Source organism: Narcine bancroftii, chromosome 9, assembly GCF_036971445.1.
Source record: "Narcine bancroftii isolate sNarBan1 chromosome 9, sNarBan1.hap1, whole genome shotgun sequence".
Classification (NCBI taxonomy): domain Eukaryota; kingdom Metazoa; phylum Chordata; class Chondrichthyes; order Torpediniformes; family Narcinidae; genus Narcine; species Narcine bancroftii.
Genome location: NC_091477.1, coordinates 121,285,373 through 121,306,614, shown reverse-complemented (window position 1 = coordinate 121,306,614; position 21,242 = coordinate 121,285,373). Strand labels below are relative to the sequence as shown.

Below are 21,242 nucleotides of genomic sequence, written 5' to 3'. Positions count from 1 at the left end.
TGGACAGCTATATGGATGGGAGAGGCATGGAGGGTCATGGACTGGGTGCAGGTCAGTGGGACTAGGCAAAAAAAATGGTTGTTTGGCACAGACTAGAAGGGCCAAAGGGGCCTGTTTCTGTGCTGTGATGTTCTAAGGTTCTAAATGCTTCATTGTAGAGAAGTCTGATTTTCAGATCGCTCCTTCAGAGGCACCCAGGGTAAAAGGCACAAGGTGTGTCGACTCCCCATCCATGCACTGATTTATTTACCAACCAGCTAGTATATTGTTGCCAGCTAGATCGAGGGACCCAATAACCTTACCTCTATCCAGCACAAGTACATTCCAGGTGCCACAAAGGGGTATTATTCTGACTTGTCAGAATGGGTGAGTAAACAAATCATAGGTCCAAGTAATCTGTTTTTAGGGGAGTCTTTGAGATGAGAAGTGAGGTAAAAGGGGAGGAAGATTCAGGTGGAATTTTGGACATGGGATTCTGGCAGTGGATGGTTTGGTTTCTGGTTTCATGGTTATTAAATCTTGGCATGATCGAGAGGCCAGAGTTAGAAGAGAGGAGATATCTCAGGAAGTGGTTACATGTGACTGTGGAGAGATTTGAAAACAAGCATGACGGGACTGACATTAACTGGGAGGTGAGAGAGGTTAGTGAGCACCAGTGATCTGTGAAGAGGAAAGTGTTGGTTCAGACATTGCACCGTGCTTACAGAATCACACAAACACAACGAGATCACTGGTTTCAGAGTTTGTACTGACTCTACATAACAGCGATGAATTACACACAAGTTTATTATCACATGTACCAAGAACAGGGATAAAGTTTGTTTTGCAAGAAGCTCTCCTGGACATCTTGTACATACATGTACATAACCTCTTCTCACTGCTACCTTCAAACAGAAGCCTGAAGGCCAGAACCTTTCAGATCAAGGACAGTTTCTTTCCAACAGCTATCAGGTTCTTGCACATAGAACATTGCAGCATTATATGATGTTGGGCCAACCTATGTAAACCCACTCAACAGAGTAAACCTTCCCTTCCTCACACCCATAGCCCTTTTTCTTGCACCCATGTGCCAGTCTGAGAGTCTCGCAAATGATCCTATTGAACCATCCTCCACTACCAGGCACTCACTACTCTCTGTATAAAAAAAACTTGCCCTTGATGTCTCCCCTAACCTTTCCTCCTTTCAGTTTATACAAATGTCCTCTGATATATGGTATTGTTGCTCCGAGATAAAGCTTCTGGCTGTACACCCTGTCTATGCCTCTCGTAATCTTGTTGACCTCTATTACGTCTCCTCTCATCCTTTTATGCTCAAAAATGAAAAGCCCCAGCTCTGCTTACCTTGCCCTCATAAGACATGTTCTCCAATCCAGGCCACATGCTGGTAAATCACCTCTGCACTCTCTCCAACACTTCCACATTATTTCTGTAATGAGGTGACCAGAACTGAAATATTCCAAAGGTGGTCTAAGCAGAGTTTTATTGAGCTGGAGCATTATCGCATGGCTCTTGAACTCAATCCCCTGACTAACGAAGGCCAGCACACCATAGCTTCTTAACTAACCTAGCAACCTCAGGAGATTTATGGATTGAGACCCTCTGTTCTTCCACACTGTTAAGACTCCTGCCATTAACCATGTACTTTGCCTTCAAGTTTGACCTTCCAAAATACATCTTTTCATACATCCAGATTGAACTCCATCTGCCACTTCTCTGCCAAATCTGCATCCTGCTTATATCCTGTTGTAACATATGACAACATTTTACATTATCCAGAAGACCTCCAACCTTCGTGTTATCTGAAAACTTACTGTCTCATCCTTCCACTTCTTCGTCCAGTCATTTCTAAAAATCAAAAGAGCAGGGGTCTCAGAGCAGGTCCCTGCAAAATTCACAAGTCACTGATCTCCATGCAGAACATTCCATCTATGACTACTTTCTGACCTGCTTTCTGCAGGCAGGCCAATTTTGAATACACGTGGCCAAGGTTCCATAGATTCCATGCCTCGTGGATTTCTGAATGAGTCTACCACGAGGGACCTTATTAAAATCTATATACCCCATATTTACCGCTTTACCTTCATCAATTTCTTTTGTTACTTCCTCGAAAAGCTCACTTAGGCTCGCGAGGCACAACCTGCCCCTGACACAGCCACGCTGACACAGCCACGCTGACACAGCCACGCTGACACAGCCACGCTGACACAGCCACGCTGACACAGCCACGCTGATTATCCCTGAATGCTCTAAATGCTCGTAAATCCTGTCCCTAAGAATTCTCTCCATTCAGTTGCGCACTTGTTTAATTTCTTGGATATTTCCTATTCCCTTTTTCGATCTGGGGGAATACATTTGCCATTTTCCAATCCCTCGTCCCACTGCCTATCTTACTTCAGCTCCCGCCCCTTTCCTTCTTCCTCCAATCAGAGAGCAACCCCTCTTAGTCCTCTGCCCTCTCCCCAACCACTTCTCACCTAATTTGCTCTTCTTCACCCTCCCACCTATAATCACCTCCAACTTTAGTCTGCGCCCTTTTCCCGCTCCCCAGCCCCTTACCATGTTATTCGGCTGTTCGCCTGAACTTTGGCACCCCTGAAGAAGGGCTCGGGCCTGAAACATCGACTGTCTTTTGCTTCCAGTGGTTCCTGAGTTTCTCCAGCACTTCTGTGTATGGCGACCTACTAACCCTGACCGTCTTTGGAACGTGGGGCTCCTGGAGGAAACCTGTATAGACATGAGGAGGAAGTAGAAACTCTTTGCAGGCAATTCATACTCGGGTTGCCAGTGCCGGAAAAGCGTTGTCCTTGCCATCCTGTCCAATTTTTATTCTGGCAGATTAATATGGCTAACTGGTCGTGTTACAGTAGCTCACTGGCAACTGTGATTGACTGCAAAAGGGAAGGGTGCACAGAGGATGAAAACTGTGGATTCACACAGGCTAAATGGTGGAGCAGTCTGCAAAATATTTGGCATAATTTTGAATACAATCGTACATTGTGATACATTAATAAACATCGATCAGAAGGCAGCAGAGGAGCTGTATTTATTTTCAGCCTCCGGGCATTGAAAAGCACTCTGCAACCACCGAGGTACTTTTTAATAAGATATTTTATTTACAATTTTAAATCGTATGACATTAGTTATTATATATCAATACAAACATTATATAATTAATTAAATCCCCCCCAACCTCCCTTGCCCACCCCACTAACACCCCCCTCCTCTCCTCCCCACCTACAAAGCAACAACCATCAGCAAGTTTTTAGCTGCGGAGACTGCGACGTCCAGCAGAGCCGATTGGGAGATCAAATTGTAATACCAAGAGTTTTTAAATAAGGGCTCCATACTTTTACAAAAAAAATGATATTTATCCCTCAAATTATACGTTATCTTCTCTAAAGGAACACAGGATTTCAATAAACCACTAATTGGTAATGCTAACAAAAAACCTACACACAGCATACACAAGTAAACAGATAAAGAAGGGCTCAGGCCTGAAATGTCAGCAATATATGCTTTTTTGGATGCTGAAAAGACCGGCTGAGATCGTCCAGCATTTCTGTGTTTTTACTACAATTACAGCATCTGCAGACTTCCGTGTTTCATTAAATAATGAACTGTAAACAGATAACAAACATAAATAAACTGTGCAATACAGAGAGAATAAAAAAATCAATAAAGTGCACAGTGAGAGTCATTAAATGAGTCCCTGATTGAGTTTGTTGTTAAGGAGTCTGATGGTGGAAGGGGAGCTGCTGTTCCTGAACCTGGGGGTGCGAGTCTTGTGGCACCGACACCTCTTTCCTGATGGCATCAGCGAGAACAGAGCATGTGCTGGACAGTGTGGATTCTTGACGCTTGCTGGTGCTCTCCAACGGCAGCGCTCCCTGCAGATGTTCTCGATGGTGGGGAGGGTTTTGCCCATGATGTCCTGGATATCATGAGGATCTGCAAGAAATGGAAGGCATCGATCATGTCACTTTGTTTACCGGGCAAACAAATAGAAGGATTTTGGTGTGTTGTGTACATGACAATAACTGGAATCTAGAATGGACTGACAGATGAGATTTATGGCATTGTGTTTGGCACAGACACAATAGGCTGAGGGGCCAGGACCTGTGCTGAATTGTTCCATGGATTGTGGGTGTGGAGTGGGCAAAGTATGGCATAGATGGAAACAGAGTCTGAGGGCAAGTGATTGAAGATGTGTCTGCTGCACCCCCCTCCCCCCCACCTAACACCTTTCCACATGGAACAGCCGCGGAACCTCTCTCACAACACTACCTGCTGCCTGTAGAATGATCTTACTTGAAACAGATAAGATCTTGAAGGGTAGATGCTGTGGAGGTCCTCTGGCTCTCTGCGCAAAATGGGGGAGCTCCATATCAGAATGGGGGGATCGCCCAATTTAGATGAAGATGGGGTGGAACTTCTTCCCTCAGGGAGGAGAATCTTTGGAGGCCAAGTCATTGTCCATCTCGCCCTTGGTGTACACTGTAACCAGGGCAATGAGGGACGATGCAGCAAAACATGTATTGTCCTTGGATTTTCAGAAGGTGGTTGACAAGGGCGATGGCGCAAGATATGGGGTGTTAGAGGCATACAGGCAGGGTCAGGCCCTTTAGCCTGATTCATCCATGCTGATCAAGTTGGCATTGTGGGATAGTTCCATTTGCCTGCATTTGGTCCAGATCCTTCTCAGCCCTAACCTATCCCTACATCTGTCCAAGTGTCTCATGAATGTGGAAATTGTCTCAGCTTCTATCTGACAGTTTGTTCCAGATGCAGCCCACCCTCTGAGTGAAAAGTCACTCCTCAGAACCCTCTTAACTCTCTCCTCTCTTACCTCAAACCCGCCCTGTAAAAAAAAAGCTGTGAGCATTCACTTTACCCAAGGCCCTTATGATTTGATAATCCTTTATAACAGTGATTTTCAACTTTTTTACTCCCTCACAGAGCACCTGAAGTAATCCCTTACTAACCACAGACACCTCTGGTATCGAATGCCATGGGTGTTCTGTGGTTAGTAAGGGATTACTTCAGGGGTATGTAAGTGGGGGAAAGAAGGCTGAGAACCACTACTCTATAAAGTCATTTCTCCTACACTTCAGGGAATACGCCTCTCCATCTTCTCCCTATAACTCAATCCCTCTGGTCCTGGAAGCATCCTGGTGAATCTCTCCTGCACCCCTGCCAACTTGTCATGGGTAGTCAACGTGGATTAAAGATTGGTTGTTGCAAAGAAGAGAGTCAGAATAAATGGGTGTTTTTCAGGCTGGAAGGACGCCCAAAGATCTTGGCCCTCAGTTATTTATGGTTCGCGTTAATGAACCGGAGGAAATGCAGAGGGTAAAGCACCCAACGGCACAAAAATAGGTGGGACGGCATGTTGTGATGAAGGCATTAGCAGCAGGATTCGGAGAGGTAGGGTGAGAAGATGAAACCTTGGCAGATGGAGTTTAACCCATCAAAAAACAGAAATGCTGGAGGAACTCAGCAGGTCTCGCAGCAGCCATAGGAGGCAACGATATATAACCGACGTTTCGGGCCTGAGCACTTCTTCAATCTGTGAAGGTCTGAGATCATGAACTTTGGTAAGATTAAAGGCAGATTATCATCTAAATGTGCGGAAAAATGGAGGAATCCAGATGTTCCTGTGTCAAGAAGATGGGTTGGCAGGTGAAGGATGCAGTTAAAAATGGAAGTGGAATTTTGGATGGCAAGAAGGTTGGTGTTTAGAATTCAGGAAGTACTGGTCAAATTTGAACTGCTGAGGTCCAATTTGGAGCACTTACTTAGTTATCTACTTGCATGTTGGATGCCTGTGTCCAGTGGTGTGCTGTAGGGATCTGTGCTGAGTCCACTGAAGTCGATGTCAGTGATTTGGATGACAATGTAGTTGGCCTGGTTAATAAATTTGTGGGAGACTCCTAAATTGTTGGTATAGCAGACAGTGAAGAAGGTCTTGATCAACTGGGAAAATGGGCCAAGGAATGGCAGGTGTAATTTAATGTGAACTAATGTACATTTTGGGAACTTAAACCAGGGCAAGAAGTGCATGGTAAATGGCAGAGCCCTGGAGAGTTTTGTGGAACAAGGGACTGAGGGGTACAGGTGCATGGTTCCCTGAATATGACAAAAGAAAGTGGCAAAGAAGGTGTTGGACATGGTTGCCTTCATCTGTTACGCAACCACATGGAGTCTGTGCACAATTCTGTTTGCCTCCAGATTAAAAAGATATCATTAAGATGGAGAAACACAGCAGGTCGAACAGTGGACTTTTATGTAGCAAAGATTAAGATTCATAACCAACGTTTTGTGCTCGAGCCTTTCATCAAGGTAGGAGCAAAATGTTGGCAGATGCCTGAACTCTCGATCTTTGCTCTATTTAGTACACTGTTTGACCTATTGGGTTTCTCCAGGTTGTGTTTTAACTTCAGTCACGGTGTGTTCAGACTTTCGTGTTTTACACCAATCGTTATGATGGAATGTGTGTTGAAAAGATTCACAAGGATGTTATCAGGACTGGAGGGCTTGAGTTGTAAGGAGGGACTGGTGAAGCTAGGATTTCATTCTCTGGAGTGTAGGGGGCTGAGGAGTGACCTTAGAGATGGAAATGAAATGATAAGGTGAATGAATAATGGATGTTTAAGAGGACATATGGTGTGTTGACCTTCATTAGTCAGGGGATTGAGTTCAAGGGCCGTGAGGTAATGTTGCAGCTCTATAAAACTTTGGTTGGATGGCACTTGGAGAATTGTTCATTACAGGATGGATGTAGATGCTCCACCATTCAATGTGGCCACAGCTGATCTGCCGCAGGCTTCAACCCTTCAGTGTTTGTTCCCATCCCCTCTAATTTTTCTTACGTACAGGTGCCTATGAAAGAGTCTTTCAAATGCCCCTATTGTACCAGCATCCACCACCGGCAATGCATTCCAACCACCCACCGCTCTCTGTGTAAAAAGAAACTTACCCCTGATATCTTCTCTAAGCTTTACTCCCCTCTCCTTAAACAGACCTCCCTCTCTTTAAATCTCTCTCCCTTTCTGTTCCCACCTCTATTTCCATTCCACATGAACAAGTTTCCGGGAGGGAGAGCTGGAGCCGTACCACAGTAGCACAGATTGCACTGCCTTCCATGTCGCCTTTTATCCTCTCTGGGGTTCCTGTTGTGAAACAGAAGGAGTTGGCGTTTTCCAGGAGTCTGCCTTCCCACGCAGCACTCTTCACGAGCTCAGTCCCATTAAAGCTCTCAGAATAGGCCATCCCTCTGAAGACCCGACACAATTCTCCAGTTATATAATAGATGTTTTCTGACAGGATTCACTCAGACGAACGAAATGTTGAACTATTCATTTAATAATTCAAGTGGTTTCCAGTGGGTGGTTGACTTTTAATGCACCGGCACTCCAAGTTTGAATCCGTGCTTTGTTCAGGACATGGGCTCAGGCACGTGACAGGCAGGAGCAGAGCAGAAGGTTATGTCCAGATCAATGGGAAGGTGGAAGAGCTCAGAGAGCCAGCCAAGGTCATGGGTTAGGACGCTTCATTGAGACCCTGCCAAGTTCCTCCAGCTTCTCATTGTTTGCTCAAGATTCCAGTGCCTGCAGTTTTTGTTTCTTGTAGTTTTAGACACGTTCGCAAATGTGGCCATCTGCGACAAATTGGTGAGGGTTTATTGTCTTGTGCTGGAGTGCAGTGTACAAGAGCACTAAATTTCTGGCATTTTATTCTAAATTAATTTTACTGGAGACCTGGAGTGGGAGTTGAAGTGCACATCCAGATACCAGGTCCTGGAGCTGGGTGACTTCACCATGAGCAGAACCTCTCAGTTCTTTCCTTTGGTTCGGAGCAGAGGAAATTTGGAGCTCATAGTTAATAATAGAAGAAATCTTGGGGAATAAAGTTGTTTTGGTCAAAATCTCAAGGTATCGAACATCTGTGATGAATGTGCCCTGAAACTTTGGGTACATTGTTGCTGTGGTTAGTGTACACTTAATCTTGGGGTACACTGGTCAGTGTACACTGAATCCTGGGGTACTCTGTGGGCAGTGTACACTGAATCCTGGGGTACTCTGTGGGCAGTGCACACTGAATCCTGGGGTACTCTGTGGGCAGTGTACACTGAATCCTGGGGTACACAGTGCTCTATGTACACTGAATCCTGGGGTGCTCTGTGGGCAGTGTACACTGAATCCTGGGGTGCTGTGTGGGCAGTGTACACTGAATCCTGGGGTGCTGTGTGGGCAGTGTACACTGAATCCTGGGGTGCTGTGTGGGCAGTGTACACTGAATCCTGGGGTGCTGTGTGGGCAGTGTGGACAATCCCAAATGACACTTGCTTTGGTCAATGCAGTCTGAACATCAAGGATTGGTGTGGCTCTGATCTTATATTGATTTTTATTGATTGAACATTGGGTCTCATAAATGCTGCGATTAAATTAGCCACAATATCAAAGACACTATTCCAGCATTCAATGTTTACTAAATATTGAAATGTGCTATTTTGAGTCGATGTTTATGAATCTCAGGGAACATTTGTTATAACCAGAGTTGACTGAGTTTGGGGCTACACTCTAACTAGTTTACTGAATCTTGGAGTGTGGGGCTCCATATACTGAGTATTGAGCTGCACTGAAATAAGTGATTAATGTCCAGGCCGCTCAGTTTTCAGTGTGAGGTTTGCCCACTTTCTCAATTCGCCAGCTTGCTGCCAAACCCACTCAATTTTTCATGCCTGTGATATAGTGCCACGTACTTGCAAATTGGCTGGGATGCCAGGAACATTTTCAGTTTGATTTCCATGGTGACCTAGGCCGGAATTGAAGCAATCACATTGGATTTTGTTCTGCTTCGGTTGACTTGGAGTCTTGAAACGTTGTGTTTTTCTCGCTCAGAAGATCCCAAACCTTTGGCTGGGGTTTGGTGCACTGACATTACAGTCAAGCAGTCTCCATAGCACAGGCATTGCTCTTGTGCATCACTGTCTTTCTTTGGCTTGGCTTCGCGGACGAAGATTTATGGAGGGGTAATGTTCACGTCAGCTGCAGGCTCGTTTGTGGCTGACAAGTCCGATGCGGGGCAGGCAGACACGGTTGCAGCGGTTGCAAGGGAAAATTGGTTGGTTGGGGTTGGGTGTTGGGTTTTTCCTCCTTTGTCTTTTGTCAGTGAGGTGGGCTCTGCGGTCTTCTTCAAAGGAGGTTGCTGCCCGCCGAACTGTGAGGCGCCAAGATGCACGGTTTGAGACGATATCAGCCCACTGGCGGTGGTCAATGTGGCAGGCTCCAAGAGATTTCTTTAGGCAGTCCTTGTACCTCTTCTTTGCTGCACCTCTGTCTCGGTGGCCAGTGGAGAGCTCGCCATATAACACGATCTTGGGAAGGCGATGGTCCTCCATTCTGGAGACGTGACCTACCCAGCGCAGTTGGATCTTCAGCAGCGTGGATTCGATGCTGTCGGCCTCTGCCATCTCGAGTACTTCGATGTTGGTGATGAAGTCGCTCCAATGAATGTTGAGGATGGAGCGGAGACAACGCTGGTGGAAGCGTTCTAGGAGCCGTAGGTGATGCCGGTAGAGGACCCATGATTCGGAGCCGAACAGGAGTGTGGGTATGACAACGGCTTTGTATACGCTAATCTTTGTGAGGTTTTTCAGTTGGTTGTTTTTCCAGACTCTTTTGTGTAGTCTTCCAAAGGCGCTATTTGCCTTGGCGAGTCTGTTGTCTATCTCATTGTCGATCCTTGCATCTGATGAAATGGTGCAGCCGAGATAGGTAAACTGGTTGACCGTTTTGAGTTTTGTGTGCCTGATAGAGATGTGGGGGGGCTGGTAGTCATGGTGGGGAGCTGGCTGATGGAGGACCTCAGTTTTCTTCAGGCTGACTTCCAGGCCAAACATTTTGGCAGTTTCGCAAAACAGGACGTCAAGCGCTGAAGAGCTGGCTCTGAATGGGCAACTAAAGCGGCATCGTCTGCAAAGAGTAGTTCACGGACGAGTTGCTCTTGTGTCTTGGTGTGAGCTTGCAGGCGCCTCAGATTGAAGAGACTGCCATCCGTGCGGTACCGGATGAAAACAGCGTCTTCGCTAGGATTCTCCTAAATAGAATAATACCTAGTGTCGCCGAAAATGTTCTCCCAGAATCACAATGTGGCTTTCGCACAAACAGAGGAACTACTGACATGGTCTTTGCCCTCAGACAGCTCCAAGAAAAGTGCGGAGAACAAAACAAAGGACTCTACGTCACCTTTGTTGACCTTACCAAAGCCTTTGACACCGTGAGTAGGAAAGGGCTTTGGCAAATACAAGAGCACCTCGGATGCCCCCCAAAGTTCCTCAACATGGTTATCCAACTGCACGAAAACCAACAAGGTCGGGTCAGATACAGCAATGAGCTCTCTGAACCCTTCTTCATTAACAATGGCGTGAAGCAAGGTTGCGTTCTCGCACCAAACCCTGCATCACTGTATGTTATCCCTATATTCATTACCCCTCTCTGTTCCAGATCTGAGGCAGATGAAGGCATCAGAATCAGAATTTATTGCCATGAGCATGTCGTGAAACTTGTTGATTTGAGGTAGCATTGCAGTGCAATTATTGCTTTAAAATTACCTTTAAAAATAAATAAGTTTATGCAAAAAAATAAGAGAAACTGAGAGAGTTTCTCTGGTTCATTGTCCATTCAGAAATCTGATGGCAGAGGGGAAGAAGTCGTCCTTGTGCCATTGGGTGCTCGTCTTCAGGCTCCTGTACCTCCTTCCTGATGGTAGCAATGAGAAGAGGGTGGGGATGATCCTTGAGGATAGAGGGAAGGGAGGGTGGAAAAAAGGGGAGGGAAATGTTTGTGTGTATTTTGGTTAATATGGTTCATAGTGTGAAAAATAAAATAATTTTATAATTTATCCCTCTATTTTATTTTCTGTTCTTATCAGTTCTTTTTTAAATTATTTTATTTTTCACACTATGAACTATATTAACCAAAATAGACACAAACATTTCCCTCTTGAATATACACAGTGTCATTTTCTCCCCTTTTTTCCACTCTCCCTTCCCTCCCTCCTTCCCTCACACCCCCTCCCCACCCATTAAACGTTCAACATATATGATACATTAAACCCATTAAACAATGTCATCACACAATGAAAATAAACAAGAAAATTGTGTCATCTACGTCTTTTTCTCATTCTATCATTTTAGGGGGTGGAGGTCCGCGGTAGGCCCTCTCTGTTGTGTTCCATGTACGGTTCCCAAATTTGTTTGAATACTGTGATGTTATTTCTTAAATTATATGTTATTTTTTCCAATGGGATACATTTATTCATTTCCGTGTACCTTTGCTGTATTCTCAGGCTCTCTTCTGATTTCCAAGTTGACATTATACATTTTTTTGCTACAGCTAAGGCTATCATAATAAATCTTTTTTGCGCTTCATCCAATTTGAGGCCTAGTTCTTTACTTCTTATATTACTTAGAAGAAAGATCTCTGGATTTTTTGGGATGTTGCTTTTTGTGATTTTATTTAATACCTGATTTAGATCTTCCCAAAACTTTTCCACTTTCCCACATGCCCAAATTGCATGTACTGTTGTTCCTGTTTCCTTCCTACAGTGAAAACATCTGTCTGATACTATTGGGTCCCATTTATTTAACTTTTGGGGCGTGATATATAGCCCGTGCAATTATATTGTATCATGCGTAACCTCGTGTTTATTGTATTTCTCATAGTTCCAGAGCATAACTTTTCCCATATTTCATTTTTTATCTTTATGTTTAGATCTTGTTCCCACTTTTGTTTGGGTTAACAGCTTGTTTCCTCGTTCTCTTTCTCTTGCAGCTCGATGTACATGTTTGTTATAAATCTTTTAATTATCATTGTGTCTGTAATCACATATTCAAAGCTGCTTCCTTCTGGTAATCTCAGTCTGCTTCCCAATTTGTCCTTTAAGGAGGTTTTCAGTTGATGTTATGCAAACATTGTACCGTGAGTTATACCATATTTGTACTTAATTTGTTCAAAAGATAAGAATTTATTTCCCGAAAAACAATTTTCTATTCTTTTGATCCCTTTTCTCTCCCATTCTCTAAAGGAAAGGTTATCTATTGTGAAAGGGATTCGTTGATTTTGCATCAATAATAATTTTGGTAGTTGGTCATTTGTTTTTTCCTTGCTACGTGAATCTTCTACCAAATGTTGAGCAGATGGTGCAGTACTGGTGAACTTCTATGTTGCACCAGTTTTTCATCCCACTTATAAAGTATATGTTCAGGTACCTTCTCCCCTATTTTATCTAGCTCTAATCTGGTCCAATCTGGTTTTTCCCTTGTCTGATAAAAATCTGATAGTTATCTTAATTGTGCTGCTCTATAATAATTCTTAAAGTTTGGTACCTGTAAGCCCCCTTGTTTGTACCATTCTGTTAATTTATCTAATCCTATCCTCGGTTTCCCCCCTTTCCATAAGAATTTCCTTATTATTTTCTTTAGCTCATTGAAGAATTTCTCTGTTAAGGGAATTGGTAACGATTGAAATAGGTATTGTATCCTTGGGAAGATATTCATTTTAATGCAATTTACTCTTCCTATCAGTGTTAGTGGTAAATCTTTCCAATGTTCTAAGTCATCTTGTAATTTCTTCATTAATGGCTGATAATTTAATTTGTATAGATGGTCTAGAATATTATCTAGTCTAATACCAAGGTATCGGATTGCTTGTGTTTGCCATTTAAATGGCGATTCTTTCTTAAATTTTGTGAAATCCGCATTATTCATTGGTATCGCTTCACTTTTATTTGCGTTGGATCTTGTACCCTATCACTTCTCCATATTCCTTTCATTTCTTATGTAATTCTTTTATTGATAATTCTGGTTCTGTTAAGTATACTATGACTTCATCTGCAAATAGACTGATTTATATTCCTTCTCTTTTATTTTTATCCCTCTTATTTTATTTTCTGTTCTTATCAGTTCTGCCAAGGGTTCTATAGCTAAAGCAAACAGTGAGGGAGATAGTGGACATCCCTGCCTGTCACCTTTACTGCCTTTACTGTCACCTTCGCCATTGGACCCTTATATAATGCTTTAATCCAATTAATATATTTCTCTGGTAGGTTGAACCTCTGTATTACTTTGAATAAATAATTCCATTCTACCCTGTCAAAGGCTTTCTCTGCGTCTAAAGCAACTGCCACTGTTGGCATCTTATTTCATTGTACTGCATGGATTAAGTTAATGAACTTACAGACATTGTCCATTGTTCGTCTTTTCTTAATAAATCCAGTTTGATCTAGTTTTACTATTTTTGGTACACAGTCGGCCAATCTGTTTGCTAATAGTTTTGCTATTATCTTATAATCTGAGTTAAGTAGAGATATTGGTCTATACGATGCTGGTGTTAGTGGATCTTTCCCCGTCTTTGGTATTACTGTAATTATTGCTGTTTTACATGAATCTGGCATGTTCTGTGTTTCTTCAATCTTGTTCATTACATCCAGGAGAGGAGCAATTAATAATTCTTTAAATGTTTTATAGAATTCTATTAAGAGTCCGTCCTCTCCAGGCGTTTTATTGTTCGGTAGCTTTTTTAATATATCCTGTATTTCCTCTATTTCAAATGGTTTTATCCATTTGTTTTGCTTCTCTTCTTGCAATTTCGCAAGTTCAATTTTAGCTAGAAACTCATCTATTTTGTCTTCTTTCCCTTCGTTCTCAGTTTGGTATAATTGCTCATAGAATTCCTTGAAGTGTTCATTGATGGCACTGGCTGAGTTCCCAACTCTCTGAAAGGTTTTCTTGTTTTGTACTCTGACAATAAATCTTAAATCAATCTTTATGTTAAATGATTGACACACCCATGAAGATCTGTTGTGATGTGAGTAGGTTGATGGATCATGATTCAGGTAAGAATGGTATCAAAATTATCTCCTTTGTCAATCCTTTGTCATGAAACATTGACACCCCCGAGGAAGATGTCACTTGGCGAGTTTACATTCGTTAGTCAGGGTGTCACGTACAAGAGGGACGACCGTCATGTTACAACTGTACAAGATGTTGGTTAGACTGCATTTGGAGTGTTGGGTGCAGTTCTGCTCACTCAGTGATAGGAGGGATCCAACAAGGTGGAAGTGCTGCAGAAAAGATTTGTAAGGATGTTACCAAGACTGGTGCAATTGAGATACAAGGAGAGCAATCGATCGGGTGGACGCACAGAGTGTTTTACCCAGGGTAGGGGAATTGAGAACTCTCAAAATAGAATTTGAACTTTAACATTCCACAATATCCCTGCTGCTAGGCGGTTGGATAGGGTGCAGAACTGCCATTCCACTTGAAACTCACCTGTTCCCCCAGTCTAGACCGGGTTAACAACATGGGAGCTACAAATGATGACAGGAAGTTCTTTTTCCCAAAGCAAGGTGATGTTCCTGAGGTATCAAGACATGTAGAGTTAAACCATTGCTTCCTTCACTTGCTGACTGTATTATCACACTTGTCCCTGGCAGCTCTACTCTTCATTTCCCTGGAAGCTACAGCACATCCTCTAAATGCGCAGATATTCCCCATCTGCTGAAAACCAAAGGGTTGATGTGTGTTAACAGCACAGATTGGACGCGTCACTGTGCTGACTTACTGCTGGGGCTTCAAACTCCAGGAATTGCTGAGACTCCAAGGCTAAAATATTCAATGAAAATCACAAATATTACAGATGCAGGAGATCTGAATAAACCCCCTAAAATTCTGGAAACACTCAGCATGTCAGACTCTGATCTGTGTCAGAAAATAGCCCCTTTTATGTTGACCTCCTTTTTCAGGATTATTTGAGAATGAGGAGGTAAGTAAGGGCCAGAGGGCAGAAGTGCTGAGAAGATGTGGAAGAGAATGGATTGCCCACCAACACATCTGGTCACCTAGCCATAGGAAAGTCTTCAAGGTTAGACGAGTAGAGAGAGTTTCACGTGGACAAGACATAGAAGATGGACTTCCGGAGGACCAGCAACGATCACCCTCCACTACACATCAATAACTGTAGTGGAGAGAGTAGAGAGCACCAAGTTCCTTGGAGTTAACAAATGGCCTATCATGGACAGGAAGTTGAACGGTGACTGCACTTCCTGAGAAGACTGAAGTGGGCAAGACTAAAGACCACCATCATTGTCAACTTTCTACAGGAGCTCTTACCGAGAGTGTCCTGACTGGCCGTATCACAATGTGGTCTGGTTGCTATAGAGAATTGGATCAGAGGTTAATCAACAGGATCATAAAAAGTGACAAAGTGGATCACTGCGGTCTCTTCTCCACCCCCCACAACTCCCACCCATTAATATGATCTACCGGGATCGTTGTCTGAAGAGGATGTGCAAAACCATTGAGGACCCCTTCCACCCAACACACAGCATCTTTCAGCTGCTCCTATCGGGGAAGAGATACAGGAGGATCAGAGCCGGCGCCACCAGGCTGAGGAACAGCTTCTTCCCATGGGCAGTGAGATTGCTGAATGACCAAAGGAACTGCTCGCACTGACCCTCCGAGACGACTATTTAATAAAACATTTATTTATTTTTATATATGTACATTTGCCCTGCGTATGTATTGCTTGTCTATTTGTGTTATATCTGGTTCTGTGTTTGCACTGTGGACTGGAGAACACTCCTTCATCGGGTTATACTATTGCAGGGGGTCTCAACTTCTTTCTTTCCACTCACATGCCATCTTAAGTGATCTTTTACTAACCACACTATGGCATAGGAGCCATAGGGGAAAAATAAAAGGCAGGGAACCACTCTACTAGGACAATTGGATGATACATAAGCTTGACCTTGAAGAGATTTGCCAAATGTCTGCAGGACTGGAGGACCCATCTGATAGGGGAAGGCTGAATAGGCTGGGTCTTTATTCCCTGGAGCATAGGAGGCTGAGAGGTGACCTTGCAGCGGTTTATAAAATCACTAATGCTCAGTCTTTTTTCCCCAGGATAGAGAATTAAAGGACAGAATTTTAAAGTGTGTAGAAGCTGGTACCATTTTTGATGTTCTAAAGACATTTGGACAGATATGGATAGGAAGGGCTGAGAAGGATATTGGATGAAATGCATGGAAATGGTACAAGCCCAGAATCCAACGATCAGCATGGATCCCCCTCTCTCCTTCTCCCCCTCTCTCCTTCTCCCCCTCTCTCCTTCTCCCCCTCTCTCCTTCTCCCCCTCTCTCCTTCTCCCCCTCTCTCCTCCCCCTCTCTCCTCTCCCTCTCCCCTCCTCCTTCTCCCCCTCCTCCTTCCCCTCTCTCCTCCTTATCCCCCTCTCTCCTCCTTCTCTCCCTCTCTCTCTTCCTCTCTCTCTTCCTCTCTTCCTCTCTTTCTCTCTCTCTCTCACTCTCACTCTCTCTCACTCTCTCTCTCTCACTCTCTCTCTCTCACTCTCTCTCTCTCTCACTCTCTCTCTCTCACTCTCTCTCTCTCCCTATCCCTCTCTCCCTCTCCCCACCCCGAAACGTTAGTACACCCATCACTCTCTACAGCTGCTGAACGACCTGCTGAATATTTCCACCATTTTAGGTTTTATTTCCGATTTCCAGGGTCTGCAGCTTTTTGTGCTTCATCAATGTTCTTTTCAAAGTGAAAATGTGAAACATTCTAACGCCATGTTTCTCTTTCTTTTTTGTTCCAAATTGTGGGCTCTCACGATGAACAGTTTGTGCAGGTGAGCGGACTTTCCTTATCTCCGGCACGGTGCCTGCACTGTATGTTGGGGACTGCATGTTTGTGTTTGTATGTGGTTCATTGACCAGGCTGATGGATTGTTGGTTAAGAGGAGGGGGGAGGTATCCTGAAACTGAACTGGAGGCCTGTGCACCTGAGCTTGCTAAGCTAAGCTCCTATTGCCCAATGTTGGGACCCACCATTGCTGGAGATGCCGTTCACGGGGAAGGGAGGGCATTGCAAGGATTTGCCATCCTCCACACCAGCCATTTTCAACCTTTGTTTGGCTATGACCTCCATCCCCCACACCCCAGGACTCTACTGAAAGGTTATGGCCTCCCTTCCCTGTGAAGTAGCCAAGTTTTGTTTTTTTCCATACGTCTCTCCTACCAACTACATTAAAAAAATCACATTACATGATGTGAAAAGAAAGCAAGGCTTTTACCTCAGTGTGCTGTGGCCCTAGTGGGGGTTGGGGGGGGGGGGTGGTCCCCATCGAGCTGGATGGCATGTGGTCAAATTATCAGTACTGATGGGCTATCTGACCTGAGTGGCATCACAAACATGGCTGATCCTGCTACACAGAGTCTTTAATCTTTTAAGTTTAGAGATAACAGGCCTTTCTGTCCCATGAGCCCAAGCTACCTAAATCCACCCTTGTGACCAATTAACCTACTAACCCCGTGTGTCTTTGGTACATGGGAGGAAGCCAGAGCACCAGGAGGAAACCCTTGCAGACACCAAAAGAATGTACAAACTCCTTACAGATGGTGCCGGATTTGAACCCTGGTCACGTAATAGCGTTTTATTAACTGTGCAGAATCTAGGTACTGGACGTATGTGCTGAGGCTGGTTTAACACTCCATCTCCTGGTGTTTCATTGACCCTGCCTTCTCTTGTGGACCACTAAACAAGTTCCATTCTGTGCATCTCTTCTTAGCTGAGTGGTGAGCGCCAGCGGCCCGGGTTCGACTCAGCCAGTATCTGTAAGGAGTTTGTGCGTTCTCCCCATGTCTGCGTGGGTTTCCTCCGGCTGCTTGAGTTTCCTTTCATGTTCCAAAAATGTATGGGCTTATAGGTTGATCAGTCATGTGGGTGTAATTGGGCGGCAGGGGCTTGTGGGCCGGAAGGGCCTGGTACTGTGATGTACAGTATCTCTAAATTAAAACCCCATTAAGTGCAGGGAAGTGTTAATCTGCAAAATATTTTATTAAAATCAGTGTGAGGTTTGAGGCACATTAATTTATCATGGCATTAATATGCAGTTTAACACCCGAGAAAAAACAAATATTATGAAATGTTTTCCAAAGGAAGAGCTTGAAAAGTGAAGGGCGGATGTTTGGGACTAATTGGGAAGGTCTTCTAAAGGGCTAGGAAGAGATGAGAGGCTGAATGGCCTTCATTTGGATCCATTCTCCCAAGGTCATTCTTCTCCCTTTTTCACTTTTCATGAAGATCCCCAGTTGAAAGGTATCGTGACGAGGTTGTTCAGCCAACAGGGCTTCTACCTGCAGATGCAGCCAGATGGTACCATCAACGGCACGAAAGATGAGAACAGTAATTACAGTAAGTGACCGGGAGCCTGGTCCTCTCACCACACCGCGCACCTCCAGACACAGGGTTCTCGAAATGGCCCCTCAGGCACATGGTGGACACTTGAGTGTGTGTCTGACTCCATCTTGGGTGGCTTTGGTGTGAAAATGGGTGGAGGAGGAACAACTGGGTTGTTGTGGATGATGAGGAGGTGGGGATGGTGGTCAAGAAGGGAGAGGGTGGGGGGCTGGTGGACAGGAAGGCAGTGTGGTGTGGAGAGAGGGCCTAGTAGTCAGGAAGCCAATGAGGATGGAGGGGGCTAGTGAGCACAAAATGGATGGGTAGTGAGGAGAGGGGGTCTGGTAGACAGGACAGGGATGTGGAATGGGGTAGTGTATTGGCGAGAGCGAGGTTAGTGATCAGGACAGGGTGTGGTAGAGAATTGGGAGGCTGGTGGTCAGGACTGGGGAGTGTACTGGAGAGAGTGGGGTTGGTGGTCAGGATTGGGTGGGGAATGGGGAGGGGGGAGTGGTGGACAGGATGTGGTAGAGAATTGGGATGCTGGTGGCCAGGATGGGGAGTGTATTGGGGAGAGTGGGGTTTGTCACATCAGGATTGCATGGGGAATGAGGAGAGGGAGGATGGTGACCAGGAAGGGGGTGGGGGGTGGGGGGATGGGAAAAAGTATTGGGGAGAGCAGGGCTGGTAGTCCAAGCAGGCATGGGGAGTAGGGAGAGGGGGTAGCTGATGGACAGGAAGGGTGAAGGTCATGGGGATAGGGGTGCTGTGCAGATTGGAGAAGACTGGATTTTAGGACATTTGGGGAAGGGAGCGTCCTGATGTGGGACAAAGCTATGGTGGGTATGTGGTGAGGGTGTATTTCTCATGGGTCTGACACTTTGATGGATGAAAGCTGGACAGGGGCTTGCATGGTTCTGCTTGTTGTATCTTATATCTTACATTACTTCACTTCAAGAGTGTTTAGTTTGGCTGGAAAGCCTTTGGGAAGTCCTGAGGCTGTGAAAGACACTGTAAATTGGCTATAAATAGTCTGTTCTTCTTTTCCCTTTTCCCTGCTGCAACTCATTCATTATTCCCAACACTTGGGTTGCTTTCATTGACCTGACAGCTTTCCACTCTGTTTCACATCCAACTGAGAAAATTAATTTTCACAACCATTTTAACTTTTAAACTTCCTGCCATCAGTGAGAATTTGCCTGACCAGTCGAAATTAAACGTGGGTACTTTGCATAATGAGGAGATTTAACTTCTTTTGCATTTCTTCCTTGCCCCATGTGCAACTCTCTTGTATTTTTTTCCGCCTAAGCTTGGTTCTGTAAGAAACTCTGAGTATCCAGCTCTGTGTCTGTAATTGCTACAGGCGCTACTGGGATGTGGTCACTCGCTTGACCCTCCCCACCACTCTCTCTAATCGAAACAGAACTCCAGCTCTCTCCGCCACCTCTCTCTACGCTCACCTTCGGAGAATGAGCAGGACTGTTTGCAGCCTTGGCCTCCTGTATGAAGCGAAGATGAACTTCCAAAATGATAAGAACGTCGGAACGAGGACCAGGACTCTACCATTCATCTGGCCATGGACTCAGTTCCACTTACCTACTGCTTCCATATAACTATTAGTTCCCCCATTATTTAAAAATCTATCTTTGAGGCAGCCTCCACTATTATGCAGGAAATTCCAGATTCACTACTCGCTGCAAGAAGCAGTTCCTCCTCACCTCTGTCTTAAATCTACCCCCCCCCCCCCCACCGAATCTTGAGGCTGTGTCTCCTATTCTAGTCTCACCTGCCAGTGGAAACAACCCCCTGCTTCTCTCTTATCTGTTCCTTTAATAATTTTTTAATGTTTCTGTAAGATTCCCTCAGCCTCATCCTTGTAAACTCCAAAGAGTATGGTCCCAGGCGTCTCCGCACCTCATAAGCTAACCTACTCATTTCTGGAATTAAATTGGCGAACCCCCTCTCCATTCCGAAGTAAAGAGACTGGAACTCCATGCAGGACTCCAAGTGTGGAGTTGCCAGCACCCCTTCCCTGCTGTAGATGGGTCTGAGTTGAGGTCATTCTGTTGACCCTGCCACACTCTCTGATCTGTCCCACTGCTCCCTGACACCAGGATTGGATGAGCATAAATTTATATCAGATGAACATTGGGAGCACTGGAGCTTTTGTGTTCAATCTCCACCATCGAATCAAACCCTAGCTACCTCACACGTCCATGCTCATGGTACGTGGCTGCTGTTAGTCCAACACTTGCTCTCCCATCTAGTCTATCACCTTGCACCTTCCACAAAAGCTGAGGCTCTGTCAGCTCTAATTAAATCCCATTTGAGTGTAATTGCCACCATCCTCATCTTTTTTAAAGATAGACAGCACAGTAACAGACCCTTTTGGCCCACGAGCCTGTGCCGCCCAGTTGACCATTAAGTTTTGAAGGGTGGAAGGAAACTGGAGCCCTCAGGGAAAACCAATGCAGAGACGGGGAGAACGTCCAAACTCCTTGCAGACAGCATGAGATTCGAACCCAGTCGCGATCTGTAACAGCGTTGCACTAATGCCAACTGTGGCGTCCTTGTCACCATCCGCTATCAATGAAGGGTTCCAGCCAGAAATGTCAACCGTTCCTTCTCTCCCTCTGATGCCTCTCGACCCACTGAATTCCTCCAGTAGATTGTGCTTTGCTTTGGATTCCAATGTCTTCCTGGGTACCATCAGCCCTTTCACATATTCTGGCTCCCGATGAAGTGAATACCTTGTTTTTAAATCCCTCTGCATTCCCCTGGGATCCCAATCCATTTTTTGTTTTTGTTGCACCGCTTTCAGCTACTGAGACCATCTCCTCCTAAAGCCGACTGCTCCCCTCTCTCTTCCAAGATATACCTTATGACACTTTTGATCTCCTGTCCTAACATTACCATTTGTCAGTGAAGTGCTTGCATAATTTTTACCTTGTAACGTCCCTGTCAAACAGTTTGGAGCATTTTCCAGTGAGGACAGCAGGACTC

General features: G+C 44.8%; 1 protein-coding gene across 2 annotated transcripts in view; it reads left to right on the top strand.

The window, feature by feature from the left end:
* Positions 1-21,242, top strand: part of LOC138742741 (fibroblast growth factor 12) — a 160,651-nt gene that overhangs the window by 65,847 nt on the left and 73,562 nt on the right. The window contains exon 2 of one of the 2 annotated variants that reach the window (XM_069897562.1): positions 18,144-18,254. The exons of the other annotated variant lie outside the window; for it this stretch is intronic. Coding sequence (XP_069753663.1) covers positions 18,144-18,254 — 111 coding nt within the window. The remainder of the gene's footprint in view (positions 1-18,143; positions 18,255-21,242) is intronic. 2 annotated transcript variants of the gene reach the window in all.